General features: G+C 33.7%; 5 protein-coding genes and 1 non-coding gene across 8 annotated transcripts; 2 read left to right on the top strand and 4 right to left on the bottom strand.

Annotated features, from left to right (window-relative positions):
* Positions 1-989: 989 nt before the first annotated feature.
* LOC112796674 (cell cycle checkpoint protein RAD17) lies at positions 990-5,404 on the top strand. 2 transcript variants are annotated; one of them, XM_025839243.3, is made up of 12 exons: positions 990-1,438; positions 1,748-1,805; positions 2,052-2,137; positions 2,218-2,265; positions 2,653-2,709; positions 3,009-3,111; positions 3,364-3,674; positions 3,755-4,109; positions 4,193-4,318; positions 4,449-4,647; positions 4,732-4,792; positions 4,990-5,404. In XM_025839243.3, exons 1-12 carry the CDS (start codon positions 1,238-1,240, stop codon positions 5,200-5,202), a joined length of 1,818 nt encoding a protein of 605 aa, XP_025695028.1. In that variant the 5' UTR covers positions 990-1,237; the 3' UTR covers positions 5,203-5,404. The 2 variants fall into 2 exon arrangements, with proteins under 2 accessions (XP_025695028.1, XP_025695035.1); XM_025839250.3 differs by having other exon boundaries at positions 1,002-1,438; positions 1,748-1,795.
* A 127-nt stretch (positions 5,405-5,531) lies between these two features.
* On the bottom strand, positions 5,532-7,981 carry LOC112796683 (protein POLLENLESS 3-LIKE 2). Its single transcript, XM_025839262.3, has 4 exons — positions 7,665-7,981; positions 7,336-7,548; positions 7,037-7,192; positions 5,532-6,811 (listed from the first exon to the last, which is right to left on the bottom strand). Exons 1-4 carry the CDS (start codon positions 7,830-7,832, stop codon positions 5,840-5,842), a joined length of 1,509 nt encoding a protein of 502 aa, XP_025695047.1. The 5' UTR covers positions 7,833-7,981; the 3' UTR covers positions 5,532-5,839.
* Positions 7,982-9,104: 1,123 nt separating this feature from the next.
* On the bottom strand, positions 9,105-11,028 carry LOC112796665 (uncharacterized). Its single transcript, XM_025839230.3, has 3 exons — positions 10,771-11,028; positions 9,595-9,708; positions 9,105-9,505 (listed from the first exon to the last, which is right to left on the bottom strand). The coding sequence occupies exons 1-3, from the start codon at positions 10,786-10,788 to the stop codon at positions 9,374-9,376; spliced, it is 264 nt and encodes an 87-aa protein (XP_025695015.1). The 5' UTR covers positions 10,789-11,028; the 3' UTR covers positions 9,105-9,373.
* Positions 10,917-10,990, top strand: TRNAI-AAU (transfer RNA isoleucine (anticodon AAU)). The gene has a single exon. It is a non-coding gene; the product is annotated as a tRNA-Ile (tRNA).
* A 503-nt stretch (positions 11,029-11,531) lies between the features above and the next one.
* LOC112796654 (proteasome subunit alpha type-7) lies at positions 11,532-14,446 on the bottom strand. Its single transcript, XM_025839220.3, has 3 exons — positions 14,025-14,446; positions 12,839-13,253; positions 11,532-11,873 (listed from the first exon to the last, which is right to left on the bottom strand). Exons 1-3 carry the CDS (start codon positions 14,195-14,197, stop codon positions 11,712-11,714), a joined length of 750 nt encoding a protein of 249 aa, XP_025695005.1. The 5' UTR covers positions 14,198-14,446; the 3' UTR covers positions 11,532-11,711.
* Positions 14,447-16,026: 1,580 nt separating this feature from the next.
* LOC112796647 (histidine kinase 1) lies at positions 16,027-23,775 on the bottom strand. 2 transcript variants are annotated; one of them, XM_072233183.1, is made up of 13 exons: positions 22,662-23,775; positions 21,995-22,237; positions 20,667-21,473; positions 20,318-20,565; positions 20,043-20,202; positions 19,811-19,937; positions 19,614-19,703; positions 19,261-19,455; positions 19,023-19,092; positions 18,770-18,812; positions 18,385-18,525; positions 17,166-18,278; positions 16,027-16,433 (listed from the first exon to the last, which is right to left on the bottom strand). In XM_072233183.1, the coding sequence occupies exons 1-13, from the start codon at positions 22,851-22,853 to the stop codon at positions 16,215-16,217; spliced, it is 3,648 nt and encodes a 1,215-aa protein (XP_072089284.1). In that variant the 5' UTR covers positions 22,854-23,775; the 3' UTR covers positions 16,027-16,214. The 2 variants fall into 2 exon arrangements, with proteins under 2 accessions (XP_072089284.1, XP_025694993.1); XM_025839208.3 differs by having other exon boundaries at positions 20,667-21,470.
* Between the last annotated feature and the right edge of the window lie 381 nt (positions 23,776-24,156).

Raw genomic sequence — 24,156 nt, 5'->3', positions numbered from 1 at the left:
ATTGCATTAGTGGAGTTAATTGTGAAAAACTTATTGTCAAAAGTTGCATTTCATGGTTCCAACTTCCAACCCCTTTATTAATGTTTTATGTATTAATATTAATATAAATCTATAAATTAGGATAACCACCTTGTTTGCTTGAGGATACAGAAATATAAATTATTGGTGCATGAATCTCTAATGTTTCCTTAGGTGTCATTTGGTTGTTTTGGAGTTAGTGGGAGCAGTTTTATTTGCTTTCATGCGATAATTTTTTTACTTTTAAGGCAAAACAAAAAGACCCTAAAGTATAATATTATAGCTTTTTTTGGACGTGATATTTCATATTACAGATTAATTTTAATGTATTTACAGTGAAAAATGTTTTTATAGTTGTTTAATCATATTTGTTATTTTGAATAATTATTCACGCTTAAAAGATAGTTATTTTTTATGATATGGTATTATATTATTAGATATTCATGTAAAATTTTTTTATTCTAACGGTGCACCAACATTAAATTCATAATATTATAATAACTTAAAAATGATACTAATAAAGCGTTTTATGAAGTACCAAGCCTTTAGCTATGCTTGTGAAGCATATCATTATTTTTTCAGCTTTTTATCTGAAATAACCCATAATAATGTTTGTCCAATTGGTCACTACAAACCTAACCCCACTAGATCGTTGCTCTTCAACGTCTGAGGTCAAGTTTTTCATGTAAAACATTTATATCAAAATACAATTAAAAGTGTTATTATGAACTTAATACTAGGTTGGTTTAGTGATAGATAAACTTATTCCCATTACATTTGTCTATTTCGAGCCAAAAAAAAAATACACGAATTCATACTTTCAGTTTTTGGTCAAAAGTAAGACACTAAGACTTAATGGTGTTACTAAAAAAAGAAAACAAAAATGGGCCAGATATGGGCCAAGACGAGAGATCATAAGGCCCATAATGATGATGGGCCCACCAACCCCGAAGGCATGTTCCCAAAAAATCAGAGAAGCAGATACCCGCGTAATTTCGAAACCCCCGCACTTCATCTTTCTCACAATGCTAAAATGGTTCCCAATTTCGCTTTACCATCATCACCATGAGCAGCAGAGTCTCTTAGTTAATCCTAAACCGCGAACTCACAATCCTTGATCGAGTTTGTTAGTTCGTTCCTTAGTTAGTTATTGTTCAATCAATCAATTAGTTAGTTAGTTAGTTAGTTGTAGGGTTTTTACTTCCTTCAGCAGCTGCTCATGGCAAAACGAAACGGCTTCGTTGTGATCTCTTCCGACGATGAAGAAGGATCCGAGAATCGCTCGTTGAAAGGGAGTAGAACCAGAAGCAGCAGCAGAAACTGTAAGAGGCCGAAGTCGAGTTCGAGTTCAACAAGCTCACGTGGAAAGAAGAGGGCTAGAGATTCTGCGTCTCGTTCTCGCCTCTCTAAGCTCCATGAGGTATCCATTTTTTTTATTTGTTTTTTTCTTCAAAGTTTTGCCAATATTTGTCGAAAATGCTAGGTTAGGTTTGTGGACTTCAATTTAAAATTGTTAACTATTGTTTTCTATTTTTTGTGGTGTGACATTATAGTGATAATTTTTTGATACTGTAGTGTGAGTTTGGTATTTTTCTGTTAACATGATAATGCTTGATTGAATGTTAATGTAAAGAATGTATTCTGTTTTAAAGTGCCAAAACGAGTTGCATTTCTTTTGGAGGTGTGTTATTTGACTAAATGAGGATGTGGTGAATTGAATTTATTGCAGATCAGCTTATTTGAAGATGACTTCAATGATGTGTTCACAGGGTCAAAGGTATCTGCTGGTATGCTTTCTCTTTGTTCATGTTTCAACACAGGACTTCGTATTTTTATGATGAAGCTGAGAACTTAATTTTGGAATACTGGAAACTCTTTAAGACAGGCATGAGTCAAAGTTCATTGACTTGGAGAAAAAAATTGATTTAATGAATTTAAAAGTTTCTAGTTCACAATCCTATAGTCGTGGAAACTTTTTTGTTTTCTGAATCTGTTGTATTCCCCTCTCTCATGAGTCATAACTTTTGCATCAGGTACTAGGAGGAGCATTGGAGAGGAGCTGTGGGTTGATAAATACAAGCCCCTTTCTGTGGAAGAACTTGCTGTTCACAAGAAAAAGGTCAAGACACTGATCCTTAAGTTATTAATTTTGGTGATATAAATGGCGTCTTAATTTGCTCTTTCTGCTTTGTTTTACAGGTTGATGAGGTTAAGATGTGGTTTGATGAAAGGGTGAATCCTTCAAAGGTACATTTAGCAAAACAGGTTTTAGGATTTTAACTGATGTTTGTATTTTGTTCTCGGATTATAGAATTTGGGTGATTATAAGGAGGACTGATGTTAGTGCCTTGTTTGCAGATTATACAATTTGGGTGGTTAAAAGGAGGATTTTTACTTATTAGAAAAAGGGTCACTTGTTGGCTTTTAGTTATTTTGAGTCACTTTTTCAGTGTTTCTCCATATGAAGTGTTTACGTTTGGAGTTTAACTTTCTATAGAAATGCTTTCCCCAGAATTTCGTTATACTAATAAACAGTGAATTAAAATTTTTCTGATCCTTAGATACGTAGTGTGTTGTTTGTCTTTTCATATTGTGTTTTTTTTATCCCCCTCCTTTCTTTTTGTAAACCTACAGGATGTCATCGGAAGTAATGTTCTTGTCATCACTGGACAGGCGGGAGTTGGAAAATCCGTATGTACTCTTCCATTCTCTTGTTAACACCTTTACCCTCCTGCCTTTTTTTGTAGACACAACCCGACTCTGGGCAATCTAGATTTGTTGAAATCTGGTGCATGCTAATGTGGCTTGGAATCAAAATTGACTTCTTTTATCAGCATTTTGATTTTTTTCTTATTTGGATTTTCTTCTTTATTTTAGCTACGTATATATGCACATGTTAGTTCAATTATTACTGAATTTCTGCATGTCAGAATTATGAACTTTCCTATGAATTCTACATTGACATTGGAAATTTTATTCTTGTTATGTAGGCTACTATTCATGTAATTGCATCTCACCTGGGCGCAGTAGTATGTGGATGGGACACACCTACACCTGTACTTTGGCAAGAGCATCTTTACAATTCTGGCGCAGGTGGGTCAAGCTAGTCTACACTTGATAAGTTAGTACGAGAAGAACTTAATTCAATTCTTTTCTGCTTTAGCCTCTCTGATTCTAAACCATGAGGTTCCTTGTGTTAGTGTATGTTCAAAATCAAATGACAGTGTGCATTTGGTTTACAGTCCAAATAGAAAATGCTTACATTAAATTTTGGAGAAAGGAAAGAGCTCTGATCAGTTGTACCTAATTACATATTTTCCCCATAATTTTATTTTCTATCGTCAGGAGTAAAATACACATCCAAGTTGGAAGAATTTGAAACTTTTGTTGAGAGAATACGGAAATATGGAGTAATGTCAGCTTCCCTTACAAGCGAGTCAAAGCCATCTGTCATACTTTTAATAGATGACCTTCCCTTGACAAATGGGAAAGCTGCTTTCGGAAGGCTTAAAGATTGCTTGCACCTGTTAGTGCGCTCAGCTCAGGTACCCACAGCAATATTGTTCACCGACTATGGCATTACTGATTCAGCAGATCCGAATGCACGAAACCTGCATGAACTTCAGCTATCTCTAGAGAGTTCTGGGGCTTGTAAGGTTACTTCCTTGAAAGATTCTCTTGCATTTTTTGACTTCTTGTTAAGAGAATTCTAACCCAACTTTTGGGAAACTTTCAGGTGGCATTCAATCCAATCACTACTAATTCTATTAAGAAGGTTCTCTTTAGAATATGCCAAATGGAGCAGTGTGATATTCCTGCTGACCATGTTGATCTAATAGCAAAAGCCAGTGAAGGTGACATCAGACATGCAATTACTTCGTTACAGTTTTTCTGTCTGAAACCAAATCAAGTCCCTTCCTTTTCTCAATCCGCTGATGCTCTTGGTCCATTACAAGATCACAGTAATACATCTGAAGGATTAGAGGATGGATATTCATTGAATTTTGGCAGAGATGAGACACTTAATTTATTTCATGCCTTGGGGAAGTTTCTACACAATAAGAGGGAGGCTGGTGCTGCAGTAAACTATGGTACTATAATTTGGTGAAAATTGACACTCATATTTTCTTTGGATTGCAGCTTATTCACATAAAGTTTTTTTTTTATTTTGTAGACCAACATGGCTTTCATATACAAGAAAGATTTTCAAGATTACCTTTAAAAATGGATGTCCCAGAGAAGATTCTTTCTCAAGCCCATGTACAGCCGGGACAGGTTGCTGATTTTCTGCATGAAAATGGTATTTTTCCTGGCTACTTTTTGTTGATGTCCTTTGTGAAAACTTTATAATGAAGATGTTTTATTCCATTATTTATTTTCAGAACCAAAGCCAGTAAGTTTTATTTTTCCCACATTCTGATTTCTTGCAGTTCTGGAGTTTGTGGATGCTGAAGCAATAGATGATGCATGTACCGTGTCTACATATCTAGGTGATGCAGACATCCTTCTTTCTAAACTTCGGGGAGCGCTATCTAGTTATAATGAAGCAGAGAGCATGCTGCAGTCAGCTGCTGCATCAATTGCTGTGCGCGGGGTTCTGTTTGGAAATTCTCATGTAGTATCATCTAGGTTAGGATATCACTTATATGGATGCGTCTGTTGTGTGAGCAAAATATCTGTTTCTTTCATGTTTAATATTGTTGACTTTTACAGGTGGCACGCAATTCGTAGACCAAATCTCTGGAAGGTTGAGAAATCATCACTTTACAACAAGGTGTTTGATTGTGGCCTTTCTTTCTGTAAATTTTAACATCTTCCAATTTCCAATATTGGAGGAGCTCATTTAAAATATGCTACCTGTTCATTTAATTTGAGAGAGAAAAGTAATTTAGAGAGCAGAAATAGAGTATAGTAGTTTGTGTTTTTCATCACACTAAAAAATTGTCTTCTGTTCATGATCTTCCATTGCAGGATGAGTTGTTTAGGTTGAGAGACTCTGATTGGAAATTGAGTTCTTATAATACATCTGTTATGGCCATGGAGTACATGCCTATGCAAAAACTGCTTGGAGATAGGGCATGTTATCAGGATTCAGTGCAGGACTTGGATATGGAAGATGCTGATTTTGACAAAATGAATTTAGATGCCCAAGAAGATGATGATGATGAGATAGAAGATTGGTAAAGATTCTACTATGGGGAATGATAAGTTTTGTGAGTAGTTTTTGTTATCACTGTGATGTAACAACATACGTGTCAAGGTGGTAAAGTGTTAGTCCAATTTCCTTGATTAAATTTTCGGTCTGGGAAAAAAGAGTGATCCCATTGTAAATATCAACTTTTATTTTATCAAAGTGTTTTTATTATATCCAAGTTCATGGAACAAATAGGGATCGAATGTTCTATCATTTGTTTTCTATTTCTCAAAGCTCAGAAAGGAAAGGCCATAGAACAAACTATTTCTCATTCAACTATTTGGCGTGAATAGAACAAACTAGATGTAGCAAAGCTATAGAATAATCAAATTAATTTGATTTCAAGATGTATCAACTCAAAATCGGCTTATTACAAAGTCAATGTGCCTGAATTTTACAAGGCATAACAAATAAGTAATAGACAAAGTAACTAATGCAAAATAGTCTACATGCAGCTACTCCTATTCGTAGAACTGCTATAAAAATGTAGCATAAATGCATAATACACTTCATCTTCCTCTAGCATGAAATGAAGTTACTTAAAAAAATGGAGACCAAGTTCATCTCCAACCTAAAAAAAACTATGTTATTTAGGTAATTAAATTATTAAATCAAATTGGTTGATTTTCAGGCCCTAGGACTCAAAGATAATGTAATATCTTGAAAAACCTTAAGCCTCTTGTCAATCTTGTTCTGGAAAATCCCGGTGCTATTTGTGTCATTTGATGTTGTTGTATGAGACTCATTTGGGGGTCCAAGAATTGCAGAAAGAATAGCATCTTCAAAGTCCTTGTTGTTGGGTAACAAGTCTGTTAACTTGTTCTTCTCATCATTATTGTCCTCTAATGATAGCCTCCTTCTTGTTTTGTTCTCTGGCACCTCAATTTCCCTATGCAACTTGTTGTTATTGAGCTCTCCCACATCATTCAACACCCTCATGGATCCTGCAGCATTTCCAGACCTTGTTCTCTTAAGGGTCTCCGAGAAAGGATTCTCAATAGGTGGCTGTGGCATAGGCTCCTTGAAAGACAAAGAAGATTTTGATACATAAAATGGTGGGGCTGCAACATTGAGTGAATTATTCCCCAACATGGCACTAACAAGTTTGGTACTTTTCTGCATTGGTGGTGGTGCTGGATTTATTGTTGTTATGTTGGAATTGATGTTTTCATCGGCAAATTCATCCTGTGCTGCTGCCTTATTGTTCATCATTGATGATGGCATCATGCTTGTATGATGATCCTTACAAGGCTGAGGCTGCCAAATTGATGACGAACCCAAGAAAGCCTCAAAGAGTCTCTTCTGTTCAATCCTATCACCATTTCCTTTGCTCATCATCTCGGATTCGAGGTCTTTGAGCATTTGCTGTGCCCTTTCATAGGCCTTGAGATGGGAATCTGAGCCTCTTGGGCCGTCCGGGACAGCCGGTTTCACTCTAAAGAGGGTCTCTTTTGCCTCGCTTATCCTCCCTTGCTTCATCAGACAGATGCCTAGATTGCACATCTTGTTGTTGTCTGGAGCTATTGATAGCGCGCGCCGATAGGCCTCTTCTGCTTCTACATAGTTGTTCTGCTGCATCAATGCCCATCCCAAGTTCCCCTACACATTCACAACAACAAATTCAGCTCAGTTTCATGTAATTTGTGATGGAAAAATTCACTTAATCACAATGCATATCAAATAGATATAAAACAGAAAAAAAAGAAAAAGAAAACAAAGTATTCCCAAGTTAAATGATCACAAGGACACATAAATATAAGAATCAAAATAAATAAATGACACAAGTTAAAATTGAGACTCTGAAGTTTACAATTTTCTTCATACCAGTAACCTTGTGGCTTCTTGTTCCACAGATACTTGAAACTTTTTCCCTTGAGATCTCGCAGTCTTTGTACGCTTGCCATTGAAAGCCAATCCTTGTTGAATCAAGAACAGCTTGTGCTTCAATAGACCAATTTGATCATCAAGTCTACCACATCTCTGTGAAGAAAACAAGATTTAACATTGAGTTTTTCAGCATTGCTAGTGAACAATGTTGAAGGACTAACACTTAGAAACTAGAAACAATTAAATACACTGGTGCGCATTGGATGCATCATCATCATCATCTTAATAATAATTACCTTGTAAAGATCCAAGAGGATGTTATCAAGGGATTCTTGTGCTTGATCAGAGCATCTACTTCGAAGAGATTTAATGGCTTCGATGGCTTCTTCAGCCCGGTTCTGCTGCTTCATCACAATTGCCATGTCTTTCAAAGCACTATCTACTCTATCTCCGGCATTAATGGCTGCCCAAAACAGTGGAATTGCTCTCTCTGGATCCTTATCCACCAACTGAAACAAAGAAAAAAAAAGAATTAGATAAAAAAAAATCATAATTAGTTAAATTAGTTTGGAGCATTTTATGAATCAAAACACCAAGAAAGAAGCAAGTTAACCAAGATCCTAACCTGAACATTTTTTGCTCTAACATAGGGACTGTCACCAACGGGAACCTTGTGAGTGACGTGGAAAGATTCAGAGCGTGTTCTTGGAACCCCGAGAGGCTTCGCCGGCGACGAAGGTGCAGACTTTGTTGGTCTGAATCCTGGGGGAGCATTCCACATATCTTGCAACATTATTATCAAAAGTGAAAGGCAAAAAAGATAAATTCTTTTCTTCTTTTTGTTTCTGTTGAGAGAAGATAGAGTAGAACAGTGTTGAAAATGAAGAAGCAGAAGAATGAGTGATTAGAAGAAGAAAAAGCAGAGAGAAGAGAGTGTGGGATTGTTCATGCGGATGAGTTCAGGTTTTTAAGTTTTTGAAAAATGGGTAGCCGTTAGAAAGTAGCCGTTGAAAGATGTAATATTAGATTAGCGGTGTTAACGTGTTCGGGTTCCTCATACCATAAATAAAACACTAATACGGGTCATTTCTTAAAAGAAAAAAAAAAATGAAAACTTTGCATAATTTTGTTCTTCCAATATGGGAAAAGTTGCATAGTTTTTTAATCAATTTAATAAAAAATAATGTTGTCTTAATTTCTAAAATGTACATTTGTTTTTTGTTATTAAAATGAGAATATATTAGTGCATTTATATTTGATTATTGTAATTAACATTCTTAGATTAATATTTTGATTACCTTTATTTAATTATTCATATGTTTTTTTTGGGCACCTGAAATATTTTTAGTTGTTTACTATATAGTTTTTAAGTATATTTTTATTTTTATTTTTATTTTATTCATTCCAATATGGCATAAAAAGAAATTATAACAATATTTAATTATTTATTGAGATAAGTAAATAATTTTGGTTATTCATCTTTTTAATAAAAATTTGACATCCTATATAATAGCCTACGTAATATCATATATCATTATCGAATTTTTTTTATGTATTGTGGTTTATTATATAAATAGTAAATGAATACTAAAAAAAAAAATTATTAACGAATAAATAAATTAAGAAATTATTTAATTGTTATAAACTAACAATATAAATAAATACTTGCAATTTGTAAGACTTTTGAAATATACATGGTTTAGTAGGATACTTTTATACATAATTCTGTCCTAGTTTTTTCTTCTTCTTTAGATAGTATATACAAAAAAAATCCTATTATTATTATTAAATAGAAAGATAACTTTTAGCAATATCTAAATATTGATGTGCATTATTAACTAATTAATAAAATGATTAAAATCTCATTTTTTTTCCATATCTTCCGGGGGAAAAAAAACTAAAGAGAAGATCTAGGGTATTTATAATGACAGTCACATAATTTTATGAGTTCTACCAGAAAAAAAAAAACATAATTTTATGAGAAAAAAAACTTCAAAATGTTTATAAAAAACTCATTAAACAAAAGTTATTTGTAAGGTAACACTTTTGGTGATCAGCCTTGTGCTTAAGAAGAAAATGGATAATATATTGTCCAAGAAACAAAACATTATTACACTTTTATAAAAACTATGAGACACTACACAAAAGGATAACATAACTTGTGTACCAATGCAAAGATGCAGAACAGTGCTTCTAAGGAACCACATCTGAACAACATCAACAAAGGAAATCTTGTCACATAAAGTGAGATCAACTACATAGATCAAATCAGATATAGGACATGAAAAGTTGTCATAATTCCACTTCTTAGACAATAACTATGACAATTAGCAACTACAGTGCGCGGAAACTGTCAACTTTATCGAGTCTAGCTGTTCCTGAACTTGATGACTCCCCCATTGCATCAGGAGAGGCTGCGACCTGCGTTGATTCTCTATTTAACGAAGTTGGCATACCTGAAATCTCCTGAAAGTGATAAATGGCATTTATGTAAGGATGGAAAGCATAGATAACTAAACAAGTGTTACAACAGGCACAGGGATGTTGTCTCATACCTTCATCAAATGTAACCTCAAATCACAGGGTCGAACCTGGTTTCCAATGGATGCCATCACGAATTTCGAATATTGAAACAATACATCAGCAGCAGCTTGCTTTTTCTCTTCTACCTGAAAAACCAAATTCAGTTCAGTTCTTTCACAAAAATTGTTCAAAGTGAATGCAATTACTCGCTCCACACAGACTGCGACCGGTAAGATTGAAACCTGAAGGGGAAGGAGAAAGAAACCAATGCTTTTTTCCCCAAAATCACAAGCTATTTTGAATTCCAAGTAATGGAGTTGTTGTTAATGCTCAGAACCAAAACTTCTCTATCAAATCATACATTTAAGGTATATTGTTTTATTTGACATGTAAGAACAGAAGCATCACTTTTTTCCTACTGTTTATCTCCCAAGCTTTCAAAAAAGATAGCTTTCCATGGCAACAACAAACACTAAAGCAAGAATTAGAATCGAAAAAGCAAATTCCGAGTCAAACACCATACAAGATTCTGAGTTAATGCTTACTGAAATTCAGGGGAACTTAACTATCTTGCCATCATATGTATGATCAGGTAAGAGATAGCATAGCTTCAACCCAAACAACAACCAGAATCAGAATAAGTCACATCAACACTTAGCTTCAAACGATGATTCTCATTTCCAAAAATTGTAACTGAAATAAATTATCCATATGCTTATCTTCCCATCATTATGAACTAGTACCATCAAGAATCACAATTAAAATGTGTTTGAGATTTTGAGGTGCAAGTGTACAACCTCTTACAAACATAAATTATATGGAAAATTCTAAGAGGTTTACTATCTTCCATGAATGAACCCAAAACTCTAACCCTAGCAAAATTAATGAAATTCTCTCAAGAGTTATCATTCAGCTGGAAAAGGAAAAGAGCAAAGACAAGCATAAACTAACAGATTCATAGCTCAAAGCGAACAATTGATCCAAAACATTCAAAACGATAACCAAAAATGATAGAGAAACTGAAAATTGATGGTATTCACAGGAAATGGTATCAACGATATCGACAGAATATGTTGAATCAAAGAAGACAAATACGAAATCAGGGGTTTTTACTTTTGAAAGCATTTAAAAATAGGAAATTTCGAATTTTTACTTTAACTACATCTTGAGTGAATTTAGGGGAAAAGGAAAAAAGAACAACAGAGAACCTCGTAATCTTCGATCATGGCGAGCGTATGTATGGCAAAATCTGAAGATGTTTCTTCCTCCTGATGCTATCGATGAAGGTCTTCAATTATATTCTTGTGGATATTTTAATGTATTAATAAAACAATAACTTGCTCTATTACCAACTGGCCTATTAGCTCAGTTGGTTAGAGCGTCGTGCTAATAACGCGAAGGTCGTAGGTTCGAGACCTGCATGGGCCAATTTATCATTTTGTCCTATTTTTTACGATTTTGCCACCTACAGTCCAGTTTTTCCCCCTTCCTATAACTATCAGAATGATATTACTCCCTATTTTAACTCGCTTACTTCATTGATTGTAATCATAAAAAGGCAATGATAATTTCTTGGTAAAGTACATATGAACTTCATGAAGTAAAACTGCTACACTGGGTATTCAGTAACGAAGACAAACTACTACAACTGAATTTCCAAGAAAGAATGTACGATGGATATTCAAGACCAAATGGATAAAATTAGAGGCTAATAATCTAATTTAGTTAATGCATTAAAGCTCTTGATTACTCTTATATTCTGGTTAATATTAACTTTTACTAAATATTCTTGTATACCATAACTCAAACTGTTGATATACTAGTTGCTAGTTCCTGTCAGATCATGGTTCAACACAAAACTCAATTTGTGACGGTATAAATTAAATTCTATATGATTTGACCCACAAATAATAAAGCACTCATTTTGTGTTGGACCAATAGCACCTACAAGAACAATTCATGAGAAAAATTGAAAAAGAAAAACATAAGTAAATAAATGTCTCCTCAAACGATCTTTCTTTGCTGCCTCAGCAGCTGTTTTTCTTTTGTTTCAATATTAGCCACAGTGGCTTTAATTTTTGCTTCACTAAAGTACGGCCAACACCTAGTAAGAACATTGATCGCATAATACAAAAAAGAAACAGAAAATTCATGTCTCCTTAGGAGGAGCTTTCTTTGCGGCCTCAGCTGCTGCTTTCTCGGCTTCAATCTCGGCCACAATAGCATCGATTTCGGCTTCCTCAAGTTGACGCAAGCCTTGCTCTTTCGTCATCACAGCAACTTCAATGTTCTTGCCTCCGCTCTCAACGACCTTATTTCATACACCAAGAAGGAAAAGTCACAAGTGAAACAGTCATTATTGATTTATCCAGTTCCATATAAGATGAGTTACTAGCTCACACAAGCACCGTAATCATTCAAAACACATAAAAGAATCACTTATGACGATTCTATTGTTAGGTCGTGTCAAGCCAGTGCACAACCATCAGATTTATCAGGTTTGATTGTAAATTTGTCAAACAATATATGAAGAATCTGGCAGATGATTAAAGTAATAATGTGACTCCCTCTTGCAATCATGTACTATACACATCCTAATATAATTTGCTTAAAAGTTCTGGGCTGTGTAGCAGCATAACAATTAAGGAACCCCTCACATAAATATTTTGCTTTTTAAGAACAAATTATCAGACAAGTGCTTGCTTTAGTCAATATATTATCAACCCACTAAATTATATTAGTGGATTTTTAAAGAATTCCTAAGTATAATTCAGTTGAACAAAACAAACAATTAACTGGAGAAATGGATAATGATGAAACTTGAGGCTAATACTACTTACCATCATCAACACTTATAACAAGCTGAAGTAAGGAAATATTAGATTGGATGTCTGAAATGATTTCATGATACTCACAAAATTTTTTTTAATAAAACAACTGAAAATAAAACTATTTACGTGAATAAATCGCTAGATTATGTACCACATAGTTTGCCAGAACATGCATCAAGAACAAAGACTTGAAAGATTCATACATTTTATGTAAGCAGAAAGGTTAGGCATGATTTCTGTATTGGAAAAATGAATGTAAACTCATAATTGAAGAAACCCTTTTAAATTCAAAGCATCAAAAGATAGACACATGCAAAGAACAAAGGAGGAGAGTTCCCTTTAGCATTTGAAAGAAGAAAAACCTTCAAAATGTTGCAGCAAGAAACCTAGATACATAATAAATTCAAGTATGCTTCCACCAAGACAAAAGAACAAATGAGCTCACCTCAAGCAATGCTCGGATAGCCAATTTTATGGTTTCTTGGCCAGAAACTTCCTTGTAGTTCTTCTCTAGGAACTCCCGGATGGAATTTGAGTTTCTACCGGTTGCATTGGCTTTCCAAGCTGAGAATGTGCCAGAAGGATCCGTTTGGTACAGGGATGGTGTACCAGTGTATGGATCAAAGCCAACAATCAAGGTTGAAAGGCCAAAGGGCCGAACACCACCACTTTGTGTGTACTTTTGCTGAAGACCTGCAATGTAACGAGTTATGTACTCTACCGTCACTGGATCCTCGACAGTAAGCCTATGGCTTTGACATTCAACTCTTGCCCTGTTTATAAGGACACGTGCATCAGCTTTTAGTCCTGCACAAGCAAGAGCAATGTGATCGTCCAGATTGACAATCTTCCTCACCGTTCTGCAAAAATATAACGCAACATAATGGTGAGACAAGTAAACACCATACTATCTCCTATATTGCTATATATAGCACACAACAGAAACTGCAAAACTCAATTCTTTGAGTGCTTCTAAAGAGGAGCTAACAATTCTTGCAAAGCATTGAGGGTTGTGGCAAAAGCATCTTAAAGGCCTTCATGAAACTAAGAAATTACTTCACATCAAAATAGTCCAAACACTACCGAAGGGATCCAATATTCTCAAACCTAGTCATTAGTGATCAAATTATATGCTAGCCAAGCAACAAAAAGGTTTCAAAATGGAGCATTATACAACAAAATCAACCTATATATGTTCTATATCATACTTCAAAGCTAAAACAACATTTCTCTGCAAAATCATCCCAAAAATATCTACATTCTAGTGAGCATCCAAGTAAAATCAGCATATCAACACTTAAGTCAACATAGAATGCCTAATTACAGAAAGTTCCAAATAAACATAAACCCTAGAAGCCATTTTCGGTACCAAAGGGATCTATTATCTATCTACCCTACAAAAATGTACTCAGCAAAGATCACACGCCAGAAAGCCTAACCACAATAATTATCACAATAACAATTAGAAATACATTAGAAAAATTGAATCACAGAACTAGTAATTGGGGAGTAGAGGGTCCGAAAGATCACCATTTCAGGCAAAGTAAGAAAATTTCGGAAAGGGATTTTATGAAAAGTCGCAAACTTTGGGAACAAAAGTTTAAAATATAGGATTAGGGTTATGGTGTTACCTGGAGTCTTGGAGCTTGGCGGTGGATTTCTTCTCGACGCCGAGCACGACGTTGTCGGTGCCACGGACTCCAACGGCGGCGTTGCCCTTGCGGACGGCCTCGAGAGCGTATTCGACCTGGAAGAGGTGGCCGTCCGGCGAGAAGACAGTGATAGCCCTATCGTACCTGGCCATGGGTGGTGGTGCGATTCAAATCTGTGTTGTGCTGTGTTGTTGAGTCAAAAAGGTTTCTTCTTTCTTTGCTTTGTTTTGTGTTTTAATTTGTTGATTCCTCTGTTGAGTGTGATGATGCAGTAGCAGCTGCTTAGGGAACAAGTATACTATAACACTATTATTCTTATTGGGCTTTTTTATCCTTTATTGGGCCTTCCATGTTTTGCCAATTCCCCAACCACCGGTTCAATACTATTAACAAATTTTCTGAACTATTAGTGGGTTCATTAGTTTGCTTAAATAAGTATGAACTATGAAGTATTGGGAATTTAAATTTCATTTTATATACGTTAGTTAGCAACAATCTTTAAATGGAATTCAGATTTAGATGATACCGTAGGCAACAAGAAAATTTTCTATTAGAAAAAAGTTTAAAGAGTATTTCCTGACAAAAAAAAGAGTATTTGGTTTGCATTTTTTATTTTTAATATTTTTTATTTTATAGAATTTTATTTTTTTGTTTTATAAAATTTTTAAAAATAGAAAATACTAAATATGATAACTGAAAATAAAAGTAGAAATCAAATAAGAACTAATTTATTGAACTGAAAAAAGAAAGTTTAACTAATTTAACTATGATGTGTGCTGTGGCAAAGCTTATTTTGTTCACTAATTATGTGGTTGGGAATTTGATTATTACTTATAGAAATAAAGAATATCTATAATAAATTATTTACTTAAAAGTTTTTACATTCATTGAGATTATATACGAGTCATTTATCAAAGTCCACCTTTCATTGTTAATGAAAATTGAGCTCATATTCTTGTAAAATATAAGATCATTATTACAAACTTTGTTAAGCATATATTATTCATTTGGATTATGAAAAGTCACCGTCTATGTGTTTGGCACTATTTTAAAAAAAACTTTTAACTTTTCGAAAAATTAATTTGTAACTTTTTGAAGAAGTAGAAATATATGACTTTTTGCTTCTCGAGAAGTCATTCTACCACTTACTTAAAAAAAATTAATTTTAAAACAAAAAAATCTACTTTCCTTCTTGATTCTACGAAAATACTGACCCTTCGTCACCATTTTCACGTAAGGTCTGCTAGAAGCACTGACCTTCCACCATCATTCTCACGCAATGTTCCAAGTTTCACCATTTTTATGTAACATCTGGTGGAAGTATTGATACTCCACATTTTCAGACAATATTACGTCTGAACAACTTACTGCATATATTCCTTCTAAATTTTTTTTTATCATTTTATCACTATTTTTTATTATTAAATTTGTATTCAAGTGTGGTATGAAATTTCAGTTTTAATTTTATTTTTTCATATGTAATTTTATAGCTTATTATTATTTTCATAGTTAATTATAACAAGTTCTTGACCTCAATAAAGAAGAAGAGAGTTCTAATAGGAGTAAAAATAAAAAAATAAAAAATAGCAATAAAATATACATTGACATGCATTTTATATTTATTTTTTATTTTCACCTATCATATCATACACAATATTAGTGATTAGGTTATGTAAAATCAACATTCAATATTGAAAAGTATTTGTTATCATGGTTATTTTAATATTCATTTTCTTTTATAAAAAAATTTATTTTTTGAGTTATTTATCCAAAAGCTACAACTTTAAAATAAGTACTTTTATAACTAAAAATTCAAACACAAAATAACTTATTTATAAGCTCCTTTTTCAAAAGAACTTATTTAAGTTATTTACCCAAACTGGACCTTAGTTTTTTTTTCCTCTTATTTAAAAAAATCACACAAGAAGAAATGTGAAAATATGAGGAACAAAAACAATAAGAAGATTAAAAAAAAAACAAAGAAAAGAAGGCCTTATCTGAATAATGGAAGAAGCAAAGAGCAACATTTACAACTGAATCAATTAAGGTAAATATGTTGAGCTATATTTTTCTTATGTTAATATATATATGTAGTAAACTTGTATACATATATATTATTCTTTTTGTACTTGCCTAAGGTGTCTAAAAAGAAGAGACTAAATCTATAAGTCAGGATATTGTTCTTCTTGTGAGAGAAAGAATAGTGGATTCCATCAATTTGAAGTCAATTGGTTTGGTTAAATAAGCATCCATTCCAACTTCTAAGCATTTGGCTTCATCACATGACATTGCATGAGCAGTGAGAGCAACTATTGGAATGTGAACTCCACTTCCCACTTCTGATTTTCTTATTGCTTTTGTTGCTTCATATCCATCCATCTTTGGCATCTATTTTCATCACAAAGACACAAACAAGAATTAGAAGCTAAACTCAAGTGTGACAGTTAACTATGATCTATATGGATGAAAACAACTACTTTACATGAGGCACTATTTGCCAGCAATATCTGGGATCTTGGTAATTTTAATTAATTTTCAACTAGTTCTCTGTAGTTTAATAGTTTGTAAATAAAACTCTATATTGTACAAATTTTTTAACCTAATTTAGGGTGAGTTTGGTTTGCGTTTTTATTTTCAATAATTTTTGTTTTTAGATTTTTGTAAAGAAAAAAAAGCATGATGTGAAAACAGAACCAATCGTACATCTAAAACTTTTTTAAAGAAGTGCTAGTTTCTATAATTTAGACTTTAAGAAGACAAATAGGTCTGGACTTTATAATTCGAAGACACATAAGTCTTTAACTAATTAAAAATACAAAAACGTTTCTCATTTTTTAAAATGTGAGACATTTAAGTCTTTTCATCCAAAATATATAAGGACAAATAAGTGCTCCAGACGGACTTAGATGTCTCGCGTTTTAGAAAATGAAGAGTCGTTTTTGTATTTTCAATTAAACGAGGACTTATTTGTTTTCAAGAAAAAAGGTCGGAGACCTATTTGTCGTTCTAACGAAGTTCCTATACTTTTGTTTTTTTTTTTTTTTTTTTGTATAATCATGAGGGAGCTTCTAAAGATAAAATGAATACTAATATAGCTTTTTTTCATTTTCTAGTTCATACCTGACAATCCATTAGGACCAAGTCATATGAAGGGAAACTGAGAATTTCAGTTTGAGAAGATGATGATCTTGTGTTCCTTTCATTCAAGTTTGAGTCTCTTCTAAAATCTTCAACACCAAGCAAGCCATTCAAAGCATCCACTGCTGCTTGTCCATCACCAACTGCTACAACACTTGCTCCCATCTTCTCAAGCATTATGGTTGCAACTCTTTGAATCACAGGTGTGTCTTCTGCAAGCAATATCCTTAACCCTTCAAGAGATTTCTTTCCATTTACCGGTCTAGCCGAGCCGCCGATGATCCTATGCTCTTCTTTTCCTCTGCTCTCAGAATCTTCACCTTGATGAGCTTCTCTTGGAAAATAATCTTGTTCTAGAGACAATGATTTTGGAGAGTTTTGGTTATTTTGACATAACTCTTCCTTCTTTGGAGTGTTATTAGCTTCTGAATGTTCATCAGTTAATCCTATTAAGCAGTTGTTAATCCTATACAGTGATAATCTATGAAACTGCTCAACCTTCTCACTTTTAACAGGATTACAAGGACCTGATTCGGATATGTCCGAATCGTCCGAGCTAGCAGCATCACAATGAGTATAATCACTCTCATGAAGCTCATCCATGTTCTTCTTTTGCATTTCATGATTTCTCTCTTTTACAACTTCCTCCAAAATGTGAACAATTTTTGCTTTGTAAAGTGGTTTGTTAACTGTCATCATATATCCTTTTCTTCTAAGCTCCATTTTAATGGTGTTAGAGGTGTCATGGTTTAGAACCCATATAAATTTCGCTCTCCCCACATATCTGTGAAGAAAGTTAAGCTGCTCCTTCCATATATCTGTGCTCAAATCGAGTAGTCCTATGTCTACTGCGATGACAAAAACTGGATTCTTGATTTCTTGTATGCTAAGTAACTTGGACTTCAAACTCTCATGTATTGGATAATGTAAATCAAAGTCATTGTTAATTCCTGCTGAATTTCTTGTATGAAAGAGTTCCCTTAGAATTTGTGTTAATCCATTCCATTCAGATGCCTCCATTGTGAACACCCCATTTTTCTGCAGCCATTTAGATGTGATTGATCTTCCCATGTTGCCGTGCAGTGCAAGCAATACCTGAATCAATGCATATTATTTCAGGACTTAGGCCGTGTTTGGTAAGCGTCTTAAGACAGAAATACAGAGACATTAAGACAAAGACAAGAGTGATAATTCTACTCACCACTAAGCCATTGTTTGCAATATCTACCAAACAATGTTGTTCTGTGGCATCCCCGGCCGTATCGAGGCGCAGGTATAATCTCATCAGTGTTCCGGGGCCTTCCTTTTTGACAACTTTGATTTCTCCACCCATCTTATTAACCTGCCACCCCAGATCACTAAAGAGATCAAATGCATTTATATACAAATCTAGACATGAAAATATGATTTTCTAAATAATGTTCTCTATATGCAAAGTAATGTTAAAGCCTAAAACATGCAACTGATATAAGCATATGCTTCATGCTAGCACAGGGTTTTTGTTGTTACAATCACATTAATGGTGATTTTTAATGGTATTTGTACTTGAATTGTGCAAAACATAATATATTAAGGGTCTAACTCACCAAGCTTCTGACAATGCAAAGACCAAGGCCAGTGCCTCCATGCCTGAAAATAAGTAAAGGTTCCTTAACAACTTAGGCCTTTAGCCCATGTTATTTCAAAGGTTCTTTCTACTATTGGATATATGTTCAAAATAATTTGAATTTAAAAGTGCAATGACAACTCTAGATAATAGTAATAATAGATAAGATCATGTTAATTTGTTAGCTGAAAATAATTTTCTACAGATTTTATGTTAAAACTTAAATTACTTACAGTCTAGTAGTTGATGGATCTGCTTGCTCAAAGCTTTCAAACACAGAATCCCATTTACTTGGATCAATACCTATAAATGCATGAGATTTATATGAATAAGTTATATATAAACATGTCAAATAAATACAAACAGCCTAACCTGATAATTACATAAGGATTCCACGACTTGAATCCGTGATCTTGAGGTTTCACAGACACAGGCTAAATCTTTTTAAGACAAGTTTAGCTAGGTTCTTACCGCAGCCGGTGTCATCGACTTCAAACCATAGGATTGCTTTGTTATCCCTCTTAGAAGTCCTCTTTGCATGGTTCTCATGTTGCCTTGTTCTAGTCTTTTGTGCACACTGTAAATTCTTCTCTTCCATCAGATGATTTGCATTATCACTACATGGATTTGGGTTCTCAAACCATCCTCTCAGAATAATGTGACCAGCTGAAACCGATTCAAAGGGTTAAGATTAGTAATCCCTAGTTATTTTATTTTACTGTTGATTCATAGTAAAAGAACCAATATGACAAATCTTTATAAGATTTTCTTAACTTCACCAGCACTACTTGTGTAGGAAAACTAGAACATAAATTTTGGCTTACAAGGAGTAAATTTAATTGAGTTGTTGATCAAATTTGCAAAAATTTGGACTACTCTAGCAGAGTCGCCGCGAACTAGCTTCGGCATATCATCTGCAAAAAATTAACAAGATGCATCAGAATCATTGTTGAAGAGATTTCTAGTCACCAAAATAAGATTTTAGATTCATACTAAAATATGATTCATATTATATACTAACCAGATAGGTCTAAGACAGTCTCTACACTGTGATTCATGCATTGCACAGAAAACATATCCACTAGTCCTTCAAGTTCCCTTCCCAAGTCGAATTCAGCATCTTCTAGAACTAGCTTTCCTGATTCCACCTATATTCTATGAATCTTTAGAAAGTTTTTCCAAACAAGTAAGTGCATATTTTTCCAAGGAACTTATAATTGAATGTTGTTGAGCAAAATAATTAAATATGTCACCTTGCTGAGATCCAAGATGTTATTAAGAAGCCGGAGTAGCGCTGTCGAGCATTTTCTTATCTGAGTAACTGTTGCACACTGTTCATTGGTTAGACAGTCGTCGGACATAAGAATGTCGAGTAGCCCAATTATTGCAGCCATAGGTGTCCTCAATTCATGGCTGCATTGCACCAAAAAGAAGGATCCTAATTACATGTTTGATAAAACAAAAGTAGATACCAAAAGCTATACACAAGTTTAGCATAATCAATCAGATTGAAGCTGAGAAAATCAACCTCATGTTTGCAAGAAATTGGCTCTTATAATTGCTTGATGCCTCTGCCTTTCTTCTAGCTTCAAGCTGACTAATAAGTTCTGCTCTTAGTTTCATTTCCTTTGAGACTCCATTTGTCAAAATCAAAATGCAAACCCATCCAATGACTATAATACACATTGATGCAGATATCAGAATCACCAAAGTCTTGAAGGCTCTTTTATCTTCTTGTCCTAATATATGCTTTCTTGGAATGATTATTACGCCAACCTGCCACAAAATTGAAGCAATTAATTTGAAATATAGTAGTAGTTGGTTATTCATAGATTCTTTTTAAAGTCTAAAGGCATTGTATTTGTATTCAACTGTACCATAGGAAGTCTCTTCAAGTTTAGGAAGAACGAATCGATGTAATATCTGTCGTGGCCTAGCCTGACATTCGCAACATGAACCTCATGGCTAGGAGGGAATTTGTTACCAGAACTTTTCTTCAAATACTCAGCTCCAAGCCTTATCACTTCATTTTCACAATCTACAGCCATCTTAAGCTTAGGAGGCTTTGTTGAATTTGTAAGAAGAGGTACATCAGTGGAAGTTGCAAGCAAGTAACCTTCTAGAGAAGTTAAATACATATGTCCACTATGCAACTCAACAAGCTCCTTCATTAACTGTCCTACACTATAAAGTGCAGTTGTTACTCCCACCACAGCCACAATACTCTTGTTAGAAGCATCCCAAACAGGCAATGCAGCCGAAAGCAAAGGCGAATCTGTGAACTTGCTCACGACAACACGCCATGAAGCCACCCCATCAGGGACCTGGGATAGGCCTGCTATGTGGATTGAGTCTTCTGGGGCAATCTGCATTGCTTTTCCAATCTTTTCGCCGGTGACAGGATCCAACGGCTGGCGATACCATACAGCAGACTTGTTGTCATGATCATTCCAAGATTCTTGTGAAGAAAGTGATGAATAATTAATGTCACTGTTATAACTACTTGCACTTGCACCAATGGAATAATTTGCAAGATCAGAGTAAATATAGAATGTGTTGTTATCTTTAAGGTCTCTATGGAATGCTTGAACAAAACCATTATTGTATTTGACAGTGATTGAGTTAAGAGCTTTTCTACTAGCAAAAAGTGCCCATGTTACTGCTCTCATTGCTTCATACATCTGCTAAGAAATAAAAAACAGAACAAATAAGCAAACTGATAGTAAAGTGATATTGTTACCAATCACGAGTTTAATTTTGATGCAATAATAATGTAAATTGCACAGTCGTTCAATTATATCCGTTCTTTCAGATGATTATTCACCCAACCAATGTAAAAAGTAGTTAATTTTTATTGACATGTTGTTATCTGTTTGAATGCGTGTGTAAAACTGCTTTATGCATCAAAATTAAATTCAAAACATAACTATAAGGTTTAATTATTTTGCAGTCATTATAGTCTGGCCTAATTTCCAATTTGATCACTATAGTTTAGCAATTTCTATCAAGTCCCTAGAGAAATTTAGCATTACAAAAAAAAAGGTTGAATTGAATAAATTGTTGTTTCACCTTACAAATTTAGATAAAGATCAATTGAATTATATGAAAATTTGAAAACTTTGCAATAGTAAGGACTTGATTACACAACTTAATTCAAAATTGAGTGGAAAAACAATGAAGTTGTAAAATAATTAAATTGATTAACCTCCACTTGGTTTTCTTGAGTGGTAAGATTGCCATGGCTTCTAATCACGTACTGAGAAAGCTTGACCTGAGCCATTGTAATTTCAGAAGTAGAATTCAAAATGTTCCACATCCTCAAGATTGGGCGTTGTAGAAGCTCATAACGCAAGTCATAGGCTAAGCTATTAAGAGATTTTGTTGTATAAATCTTTGTGAAATGCCATGTTAGTATGGTAAGAAGACCAATCAAGATAGCTAGCATAACCTACATGATGAAACAGAATCAATGGTTAGAACTTAGAACAACAAAAATGGTCATCTTGTTTTATGCACATTAAAGGATCAAATCTAACTAAGCTTTGTAATTAGCACTAAAAATTTCTCTCAGCAAATCATTCACATTGTAACTACCAACATAGGTTGGTCGAGTGGTAGACTAACTAGTCTACTTTCTGATAGTCTCAAGTTTGAGTCCTACATATAGATTCTCGAGACGAATTAGTCGAATTTCTGGTAATAAGATCAAAATACTAACATAGGCCAAAAAATTCTCCGGCCGAAAATTAGCCGGATTTCTGATAATATGATCCAAATACCGGTGGCAAAACCAAACAAAGTTTACACTTTACATTGTAACTAACATCTAAAACTTAACAATCATATAAGTTAGAATTGAATTGATATTTTACCATGATTGCAAGGCGAACCACAAAGACACTATAGTATTTTGATAGGCATAGAATACTAGCATACTGAAATTCTTCCTTTTCCACATCCCTTTGGAGAATTCTTGAGCCAATTGGGGTGCTACTATTTTTCTTACAGGAAGTAGCAAAACCCCATAATCCACCAAAGACATGTCTGAACTTGGTAGTAGCCATTGTTGTTGATCTTGATCCTTGTGAGCATATGTGGAACTACTTTAAGAAGATGAGTTTATAAAGTAGCTAGCTAGTAGCTAGATAGATAGATAGCAGCACATTGGATTCAAAGAATTCAAGGTTCCATTTTCAAACTTCAACTTGTTTTTGTGTTTGTGTTTGTTAAGATTATTAGAGATAAGTTCTTCACTGTTTAATAATGTGCTGCTTGTACTTTGTGTCATTTCCCACTCTTGGTGTAGAACTCTAAAAGAGTGTGTTATAATAATTTATTGTTATTTATTTCAATATTAGTTTTTGTGGACAGCAGTCACACAATTGGGGAATTAAATTTAAATCACATACATGTAAGTGATCACTGGTAATTTCTCTGTTGAGTCATGATGAATTTAAATATCTGAACTTGTTATGAGTATACCACTAGTGATGAAAATTGATCAAATTTACTGTATTTCAGATTTATTTATCATTTCTCATTAATATATTACAACCATAATTATTATCAAAATCAAATTGGTAATAATACTTGATCCAAATACTGAATCATTGAATTAGTAGTTTTTGTCTTTTTATTAATATTTTCTAATTTAAATCTTTTAAAAATATTGTACTAAGAGAATTAACTATAATTTTTCTTACAAAATTAGTTAAATTCTTAATAATAACATTTGAAAATTAATTAATGATAGATAAGAAAATATTATTTATAGTTATTTATATTTTATTTTTAAATGTAAAAATAAGATTTAAAAAAATTGCTATTATGCTTAGAATTTGCCAATTTGGTCATAATACTTTTAAGGTGACTATTCTATAAAAATATTTTTGTATTAAAATAATAATCGAGAACTATTAAATAATTTAATATTAAATTACTACTTGACAATTGACATATACATGTTTGTATCTCAATTATCATTTCATTTTTCACAAGAAAACTAGTTATTTTTAAATCCTTAAAGAGTTGTTCTATTCCTTATGTGTTATCCTTGGTGACAATATTTTTTATGCCAAATTTGCCCTTATGCTATGTCCCCTTAGCTTGGCCCAAATCCACCGTTGGCGCCATTTGAACCACACTTAGGGCTATTGCAACGAACAAAAGAAAGGGACCATGACCATGACCAATCATGATTCATTGATTCTTATGTTTGGGTTTGGATACTATGAATTTGTGCAATGTTGGTCCACAATCTTAACTTTTGTCTTCAATCATGCTGCTTCCTCCAACCAAGGAATAAAAGTCAAATAATCAAACATCTTTCTATGTTCTTTATACTTATATCTATGATTTTTAGTTTAT

Source organism: Arachis hypogaea, chromosome 1 (assembly GCF_003086295.3).
Source record: "Arachis hypogaea cultivar Tifrunner chromosome 1, arahy.Tifrunner.gnm2.J5K5, whole genome shotgun sequence".
Classification (NCBI taxonomy): domain Eukaryota; kingdom Viridiplantae; phylum Streptophyta; class Magnoliopsida; order Fabales; family Fabaceae; genus Arachis; species Arachis hypogaea.
The sequence above is the reverse complement of the archived record's forward strand: the minus strand, read 5'-3'. Positions and strand labels throughout refer to the sequence as shown.